Raw genomic sequence first — 10021 nt, 5'->3', positions numbered from 1 at the left:
TACAAAATTGAAATTTTTTACAGAAATATAATGACTTTTTACTCAAAATAAAACAAGTGTTTGTTTATAAATATATATTAATCTTCTCAAAATAAAACAAATGTTTGTTTATAAATATGTATTAATCTAGGCAAATAAAGCAAATAATGACAATGACAGATTACTTGTGTATATATATGATCTCATTGTTCTCACTAGTTAAAAAAAAACCTAATTCGGTAAGTCAAGTTGACCGCATTATGTCCATATCGAAAGTGATTAAATAAAGGCAACAGTAGTATACCGCTGTTCGAAAACTCATAAATCGATAGAGATAAAAACAAATCCGGGTTACAAACTTAAACTGAGGGAAACGCATCAAATATAAGAGGAGAACAACAACACAACAAAAACACAACATTAAAATGTTACACACACAGAAACGAACTATAATATAACAATGGCCATTTTCCTGACTTGGTACAAGACATTTTAAGAAAAAAATGGTGGGTTGAACCTGGTTTTGTTGCATGCCAAACCTCCCGCTTTTATGGCAATGTCAAACACAACACCAAAACGACAACATCACATGACAGGACCACAATACAAATAAATGGGAGAACATATAGGACAAAGAAACACACGAATAATAGCTAACAAAAGGTACTAGGCTTAAAATTCAATACGCCAGACGTGCGTCTTCGTCCACACAAGACCAACCAGTGACGCTCAGATGAAAAAAGTTTGAAAGCCAAATCAAGTACAAAGCTGAAGAGCCAAAACTTCCAAAAAGTTGCGCCTAACACGGCCAGGGTTTTCTGTCTGGGACAAGAACATCATTATTATTTAGAATAATTCATAATTTTGCAAACAGTAAATTTTATAAAATGACTATATAATAGATATACATGATAAAACCAAAGTGGGGACTAACTACAGAATAAAAACGGATACATTACATAAAACAACTTAATCCAACACATAAAAAAATACACAGCAAATTAGCAAAAGCCTCAACGCACAAAGTGACGTCACATTTGAAACAATCTAATTAAAATTAAATCTCCGCACTTGCTCCTCGTTGTTTATATGTCGCGCGTGGGAGATCTAACAACAGCCGCTTGAGGGTCATGTCTAGGGTCAAATTTGCTGTAGCCAATCAGCGAAGGTGCTACAAAGTGTTAGGGTATTGGACTGGCATAGGAGTCTTAGTAGCGTCTAGAGGTCTTCCGAATATATATAAACAAAAATGGAAGCCCCCATGTGAAAAACGTTTCGTAACATACAACTGTAATAATAGTTTGTATTATTGCCTTCCGAGGTTAAAATGGCATCAAGTGAAGTATGCACCCCAAGGAAAATATCAGTATGAACAAACATTTGTGTTTTATGCGGTTTTTCTTTCATCCAGAAAGAAATCTCCTCAACGGGAGAACGTGTTGAAAAAAAAACTGTTCAAACTAAAACTTCAGCAGAACTCAGAGAGAATCGCAATAATTTCTAGTGTTGTTACTGGTTTTGAAGTAAACGCCGAAGTAGACAATGACAATGGCGTCTGTATTAAATGTTTTAGAAAAGTCCAACAGTCAATCAAATTAAAGAAAGATGCATTAAAAATTCAAAAAGAACTAAGTGACTAACTTCGGGTGTCTTACCACCTGACCAACCAGAAAGATTAATTGCTAATAGATTTGTTAATCTGCAAGGTGGAACAAACAATAATATAAGCTTAGATGAATACTCGAGAGATGTTGAACAAGGATACAGAAGTAACATGTTCAGGACATCAGACAAAGGAAAGTATCCTTCAAAACTCTAAAGAGTATCCTCACCTAGTTAATTTTGCAAGCCATTTTGATAACATTACCAATTTAACTGGAAAGAAGGGGTTCCACCATATACAGTCATACCAAGCTGATGTTCAGAAAATTGCAAAAGACCTACTACAAGAAAATGTACTACATGTAACATATAAAACTTCAAGAATAATAACAGTTAAGTGCAAGGAGCTAAAAAAAGACAAAAACCCATTTGACAGTGCATTTATAGGACTTCGTACATTGATTCTTCGCCGTGACATCAACCAACAGTCCCCTTCCATCGCCTTCAAATCCACATATTTGAAAAATATTGCTTGGAATTAAATTATTGTGAATAAAGTGTGCAGGTTTAATTTTCTCTTAAGTCATAACCTTAATTAGCTGGTACCTTTTTAGTAGTTTGTTGCTGATATTAAAGTGTCACAAGTCAATGAGACATCAACCCAACAAACTAAGTAATGAAATACTTTCAGTTTAGTTGCAGAATATCATGGTCATTTTGATTAGTCAGCATAACTACCTACAAAAACATGTTTATAAAAATGTGGCATGATTTCTATTGAGACCACTATTCAAAAGGGACCAACTTATTTTTCTGTATTAAAGTTCACAGTTCCACCTCTGACTTTGAGTAAAACCTATAGCAAGCTGTACAATGACCCGAAATGACTTTATGAAAACATCAAGCACGATTGTACAAAACAGCAATGAGATAAAAACCAAACTTTTACAGATGTGTTCACAAGGCGACCAGCATGCAGATATTTACCCTATATGTACATGTAAAGAGCTGTTGATAAAACTTATACAAGGTTGTGTTGGTTAAATGTGCTTTCCTGAGTGATGAAGTTATTAGTGCACATTATTTGGTTCAATTTCTATCTTAGTCAAATTAAACACAGTAACTTAATATAATAAAATGCTCTGCTGGGCCCAGCTTGATACGACTGCAGAGGTCGAACCCTGAACAGTTGGGACAAGTATGGACACAACAGTCAAGCTTGATACAGCACTGAATTTGGATTGTGATTAAATATTTGACACAGCATAAGTTTCTGACACAGAATAAATGTGGTCTAAGAACTTATAAATTTTTAATTTACCTATTCAAACACAAGTTATTGACTGGAAACTAGAAAAATGCTTGTTTTTTGGCCCCTTTTTGGTTCAAAATTCCTAAACATTTAGGGAAATTATCCCCAAACTCAAACCTAGCTTTCCCTTTGTGATATGGAACCTTGTAGTACAATTTCAGAAAGATCCATACACTTACACACAAGTTATTGTCATGAAACTAGAAAAATACTTGTTTTTTGGCCCTTAATTTCTAAAATTTTGAGGCAATTACCCTCAAAATCAATCCCAGCCTTCCCTTTGTGAAATGGAACCTTGTGGTACAATGTCAGAGAGATCCATACACTAACACACAAGTAATGTCTGGAAGTTACAAAAATGCTTATTTTTGGCCCCTAATTCCTGAACTGTTGGTACCATAACCCCCAAAATCAATCCCCACCTTACTTTTGTGGTATTGAACCTTATGGTAAAATTTCATGGAGATCCATTTACTTAAACTAAAGTAAGAGTGCTAAAACCAATGTGTCTTCGGACAACGACGCCAACGTCATACCAATATACGACCGCAAAATTATTTTGTGGTCGTATAAAAAAGAAGATGTGGTATTAAGTCTATATTTGACTGTTTTCTTGATGAACACATTGGTCTTGAACAAAGTTGTTAGTAAGATATAGTCCCACTTCATGTTATTGTCTTGAATATGCATGAAATATTTGCCACTGAAACCCAAGTGAAGAAATCAATAATCAATCAACCTATCAATGTTCATTTTGAGCAAAAATAATCATCCTCTATGTATACTGTTGGTTACACCAAGTTAAATACAATGAGTTTGCTATATAGAACAAATATAACATCATCAAGAACAATGAACAAAAAGGTCAAAGTCATACATGTCATATGAGCCATGCCAAAACTTAGCACAAAAGGACATACATCAATAGCAATAATTCTATACACCAAAGAAAGTTGATTTGTTGATCAATAAACCATGAAAAGTCAAGGTCAGAAACAAACCAGAGTGATTTTTATAGTTCGTTCCTGTGTTGTACTGTTACACCACTGTCCCAGGTTAGGATCCTGCTAACATGTTTAACCCCGCCACATTCTGTATGAATGTGCCTGTCCTAAATCAGGAGCCTTAGGTAATTCAGTGGTTGTCGTTTGTTTATGTGTTACATATTTGTTTTTCGTTCATTTTTTGTACATAAATTAGGCCGTTAGTTTTCTTGTTTGAATTGTTTTACATTTGTCATTTCAGGGCCTTTTATAGCTGACTATGCGGTATCGGCTTTGCTCATTGTTGAAGGCCGTACAGTGACCTATAGTTGTTACTTTCTGTGTCATTTGGTCTCTTGTGGAGAGTTGTCTAATCATGCTCATTGGCTATCATTCCACATCTTCTTTTTTATATAATATGTACATCTTACAATAATTCCACACCAAATATATTTTTCTGTTTGTTTATCATGTTTATAGTAATCGAGATGCAGACTTGACCCCGAATATATGCTTGTTTCATGAAATGAGGTCAAGATTAGGCGAATCTGCAACCATATCTGACAGACATGGCAGACATGGTTTTCTCTTTTGAATTTTTTCTTATTTTTCTGGTCGGGGCTTTTGTAGCCGACTAAAGGCATGGGTTTTTCTCGTTGTACTACAATTGCTTAAATCAAGTTATTGAAAAGTCTGGAGGGTAGTTGTCTGATTGGCAATCATACTGCATCTCTTTATTTTTAAGATGAAAACAAGTAAATATCTTATGATGTGTGTCAATCAGTTACTGTCTCATTTGTTTTTATACGCTACATCTCTTTTTAGTCACATTGACAGCTGCAGGCATGACATGAACCCAGATCTAGAGTGGCAATACAGCAATTGTAAGGGGGTTAAAAGTCAAAAAAATTTGAAGAGTCTAAAGTTGAATAAGTTACAGACACTAGATACTGAAAAATTAAATAAATAAATATCAACTGTTTTAATCATCTTGTATTTCTAATAAAGCCATATCAAGATCTTTGAAGTATTCATAGGCCGACAAATTGTAGTCTTCAGTATCGCTATCTGAAACAGCAGAATCTTCTTGCTCCTCGAGCTCCTCAACAACTTGTTCTGACAGAAATAACTTCTCAAGAGGTAACATATCACAGGATTCACAATTACAAGACTTAGTACACAAGTCACAGCATGAATGTTTCCTGCTTTCTTTCTTCATCAAATCATCCAAGTCTGAATTTCTGAGGAAATTACACATTAGATCCTTTCTCCTACAATCTTTAGCTTTAAGAATTGCCTTAACTTCCGGTTTCAACTTCTGCAAGTGGTATCCATTGTATAGGATAATGGCAACTGATGGATTTCCATCCCTCCCCACTCGCCCTATTTCTTGCAGCAAATCTACCAGATTATTTGGAGGTCCAAATAAAACCACTCCACTACACTTTTTTACATCTAAACCCATTCCCAGGGCACTGGTTGACAAAATAAGTCTCAAAACACTACTTTCCTCCTTCAATGCATTAATTATGATGTTTTTGTTAACATCTGGAGTTTCAGAATGGAACATCTCAATATACTTGGCACAATGTGGCAATTCTGTTACAATGTATTTATAAAGTTTGGAAGTGTCATTTATCGATGAACAATACAAAAGTGTACGTGGGAAGTCCTGACTTTTTTCCTCTAATGCATCTACTAACCATGTCATTCCCATTTCAATTTAACTTTTAATTTTGGAAGATACATGTACTAGTTTAATATTAGACTTGTTTGGTGATAAATTAATTTCTGTTGTGTCCTCCGCTAGCTGCAATATTTTCATGACTTTTTTCCTAAAGCTTACAGTGCAAGTTGCACTTAAAGCCAATACTGTAGCATCGGGAAAGAGGGATCTTAGTTCACCTACATTTGAAAACCATTTTCGAAAAGCCTTTTTTCTGTCTCCTTCATCTTGGCCCCTGAAAGAAAAATAGAAATAAGTACTTCTATAAAAACTTTTATAAAAGGTAAATATCAGCACCTCTCGCCTAGATTGTTAATTCTTATGGCAAAACAAAATTAAATACATGTATGTGCTTATCCATATTGTTATGTAACAGCCTATCATTCAGTGGTTGTTGTTTGTTGCTGTCTATCACATTTGTTTAGGGTTTTATTTTTCATACATTCTTATAATTACATTGTAATGGTTCATCATTTTGCAAGTAGTGGTCTTAAAAGAGCTTACTTTTTAGTATTAGGTTATCTCGTTCTTGAAAGCTGTACAGTTCTGTACCAGTGGTCTTAATTTTTTACTTCTATATTTTTGAAAATCTAAATTCATAAAAATGGGAAGGGAGTACACATCAATATATAGAAACAATTCATCAAAGTTTCATGCAAATTAGTTGAATAGTTTTTGAGTTACTGTCTGACAGGTTGACGATTGACAGACAGTCACAGGTTAGGGGAGGGTTGGGATCCCGCTTACATGTTTAATTAACCCTGCCACATTCTGTATAGTGCCTGTCCCAAGTCAGGAGCCTGTAATTCAGTAGTTGTCATTTGTTTTCTCGTTTGAATTATTTTACATTGTCATTTCGGGGCCTTTGATAGCTGACTATGTGGTATGGGCTTTGCTCATTGTTGAAGGCCGTACGGTGACCTATAGTTGTTTATTTCTGTGTCATTTGGTCACTTGTGGAGAGTTGTCTCATTGGCAATCCTACCACTATTCTTTTTTATATAGACAACGGTATACCATAATACGTCCTGTAAATGTAGGAATAGAAATGAACATGGGGAATAAACATTGTATCCACTTACCAAATTGCTATTGTGTGAAACTCATCAATTACAACCAACTTAATGTTCAACTTCTTTAAACAAGTTCTCCAATAGGGATCACCAACCAATGTTTCTGGAGATGCAAAAATGACATCTATCAACCCCTCTTTGATTTGATCGTCACTCTGGGGAAGATGATCCTAAAACGCAAAAAAAATGTAGGTGGGCAGTCTCCAAAAAGACATATTTCTATGATAACTTCTATAATTTAAATGTACACTGTACAACTACCCTTTCTCCATTTCACTGCGTTTGATTAAAGTCCAATACAGAAATGAATATAGCTGAGATTTCAATGAATGCATTGCGTATTTTTTTCGATTTTGAGATGTTTCTGCCAATGTATCTGTTTAGCCATCCAACAAGGTCTTTTAGACTGCACTTTTTCATATTTTTTTTTTATTTTTTCATTGTTTAACACAAACATGACAAATAACAATCTAATTTAAAAATTAAGTTTCCCGCACGTTTCTGAGCCATGTAAAGCTGATTATGCTGTATGATTTTGCTCATTGTTGAAGGTCAGATGGTGACCTATAGTTGTAAACTTTGTCATTTGTTGTCTGGTGGAGAGTTGAGTTGGCAATTTTACTTCAAGTCTTGTACATGTACGACATCTTCTTATTCTTATATGCATGTATATTTGTTTTGAGATAGATTATTAGTACATGTAATTAACAACATTTCCCTTGGACTCTGGTGCTTCATTAATACAACATGTAGTATATATCTTTATACAAAGTATGAAGAACTAGCATTATGGCCAAAATGACTGTAAAATACTGGCAATATGACCGATACAATCTGTTCTCGGTGAAATGAGACAAATTTATGTGCTACCATGGCTATGATCAACTGCTCCTGCAGTTTTTTTTTAACTTTGCTCATGTATATCTAAGTTTCATATTACTGCTTTGTTACTGTTAGTCATGTGTATGTGTTGATATACTGAAGTTTAAATGTATGTTCCTGCAAATAAATTTTATTTTATTTGATAAGGCATACAAGTACATCTTTGCCTGGTCAGATGCGGATCCAGGACTATGGAAAAGGGGGCCCTGCATCTAGACACCATAAGGTGTGGGAATAACGTCTTAATACATTTTTGTAAGATAGAGGCATTGCATTAATTATATAAGTAGCTCCAACAGCATAGGCGGATCCAGGGGGGCCTGGGCCCCCCTTTGTGGGAAAAATTTAGTTGATTATATAGGGAATCACTGAAGCATGACTGGAGCGGGCCCCCTCTTAGGTCAGTCAGTGGGCCCCCCCTTACAAAAAGTTCTGGATCCGCCACTGTACAGGGGGATAACATGTCACCCCCTAACTGATTTCTCATGTGTTATAAACATCTTTATTATACAACACTGCCAACATAATAATTATAATATAAATTAGGTGTATAATGGCATTAAATACTATAGTATAGACTATTCCATTTATTGAAGCCTTACTACCACTGCATGCTTAAAGTAATACTAACCTTTGTATGCAGCAGTAATATTTCCAATGTGCGAGAGTTTTTCCACCTGGTCCTGCATCAGAACTACTAAGGGACAACAGACTAAAACTTTTCAGTCAGAACTGTTTTCAATAACCTCCCGGACAACTGGAAGGTATAGTTGAAACGGCAGTGACTTGCCAAAACCAGTCGGTAGTACAGCCACGCACTTCTTCTTGTTAACTAAACACTCTAAAATTTCCTTTTGCTCCTTCTTTATATCATTTATACCAAATTTTGGCAAAACTTTTGTCAAAACGTTGTCCAAACTGGGCGCATCCATGTTTTTTAACGATCCGATAATGGTATACAAGCCCGTCGCTGATTGGTTAATCGAAATTGATTTTCTGCACGCTGATTGACCTATTGTTTTTGTTCTGATTATTATTATTATTTTCTTCCGCCAAATTTTATTCTCGCGTAACATTTTTGTTTCGCAATATGTCGCTAAGATATTTCTTATATAGTATCATACAGTTTATGAGCTTTTTATTTTCACCCATTCTAAGCCGAACAATTTTCTTTGTCAGAGTTATCTCCCCAAACACTGTTTTCCTTGTGACTACATCTACACCGTAACGGCAACAGAAAGCAACAAATTTATTTTATAAAATTGCTCGTTATATCCTTCGCATGATTTGTCCTATTTTGACCGAAGCGATATAAACACTCCATATGAGAGTTATTTCCCCTTATGCATGTGATATAAGTAATATGCATTTCTAACTGGTAAACCATAAGTGATAGAGACCTAGGGTCTTTTGATTTGAGGTCCTTGGTCCAAAAAAAATAAAATTAGGTCAAGGTCAAAGGTCAAGGTCACATTCTAAATTTTGATTTTGGCTTATTTTCACTTATTTCCAAAAAACCTACAAGATATCGACAAAATATTTTTACTAAATTGTAAGTTGCGACATGTCGTAACACATGAATTTTGGTTGAAAGGGTACGTTGACCGTAAAAGAGAGTTTTCTCCCTTTTTATATTTAAAATTACATGTATGGTGGTATAACTCATTTACCAACTATAATAAAGACCTAGGGCAATATGATTAAAGGTCCTTGGTGTATGACCTTGAAATTGAGCTCAAGGTCAAAGTTAAATTTGATGTTCTAGATTTTGACCTTTGCTTTAACTTCATATTTAAACACGATAAAGCCATGGGACTTTTTTTATTAGGTTGCAATTTACATGACCTTGAAAAGCCAACCGGAAGTGACCTTGTGTAAAACGGAAATAGCTTTGTTTTGTACTTATTTGATGTAAAGTGTAATATTGAACAATATATTTTTGGAATCAGTATCAAGTAAACTATCAAATAAAAGCGGAAGTGACATATCTCAAACCGGAAGTAACAATTTATCTCCTTTATTTAGAAAAAAATGTATAGAAACCATATATTTTTGGAATCAGTTTACAATAAGCTATCATTTGATGCTGGATATGATATTTCAAACTGAATTTTCAGTTCTATTTCAAAATTGATCTGTATGGGTGGAAAGACCTTCAATTGTTCTCTGAACAATTGGTTTTTAATTTTAATTAGATTGCATTTGAAATTCTAAAACAACACACAAAGTGACGTCACATTTGAATTTGTAAAAATATTTCCCAAAAATAAGATAGGATTAGGATTGGTTAAAGATTAGATTTGTAATACTGACATTACATTTATTAATAACAATGAAAATTACAATACTTATTAATATCAAATGGTAGTAATTAGATAATTAATTGTATTATCTAGCTATGTCGGTGTTTCTTCTGAATCAAACTGTAAACCAAATATATCGTATAAATTTCCTTGAACCAAAC

The 10021-nt window shown here is 34.4% G+C and overlaps 1 protein-coding gene across 2 annotated transcripts; it reads right to left on the bottom strand.

Moving 5' to 3' along the window:
- Positions 1-4839: 4839 nt before the first annotated feature.
- On the bottom strand, positions 4840-8323 carry LOC127718095 (uncharacterized). Of its 2 annotated transcripts, XR_007989564.1 has the most exons (3): positions 8189-8323; positions 6685-6845; positions 4840-5837 (listed from the first exon to the last, which is right to left on the bottom strand). XR_007989564.1 is itself a non-coding variant. In XM_052223987.1 (2 exons), exon 2 carries the CDS (start codon positions 5591-5593, stop codon positions 4859-4861), a length of 735 nt encoding a protein of 244 aa, XP_052079947.1. In that variant the 5' UTR covers positions 5594-5837; positions 8189-8323; the 3' UTR covers positions 4840-4858. The 2 variants fall into 2 exon arrangements, 1 of the variants encoding a protein (XP_052079947.1); XM_052223987.1 differs by lacking the exon at positions 6685-6845.
- Between the last annotated feature and the right edge of the window lie 1698 nt (positions 8324-10021).

This window comes from Mytilus californianus, unplaced genomic scaffold, assembly GCF_021869535.1.
Source record: "Mytilus californianus isolate M0D057914Y unplaced genomic scaffold, xbMytCali1.0.p SCAF_10, whole genome shotgun sequence".
NCBI lineage: Eukaryota > Metazoa > Mollusca > Bivalvia > Mytilida > Mytilidae > Mytilus > Mytilus californianus.
The sequence above is the reverse complement of the archived record's forward strand: the minus strand, read 5'-3'. Positions and strand labels throughout refer to the sequence as shown.

What these genes read in the sequence shown, in the direction of transcription:
- LOC127718095 (XM_052223987.1), bottom strand. Translation starts at nt 5,593, where the DNA reads ATGGGAATGACATGGTTAGTAGATGCATTAGAGGAAAAAAGTCAGGAC.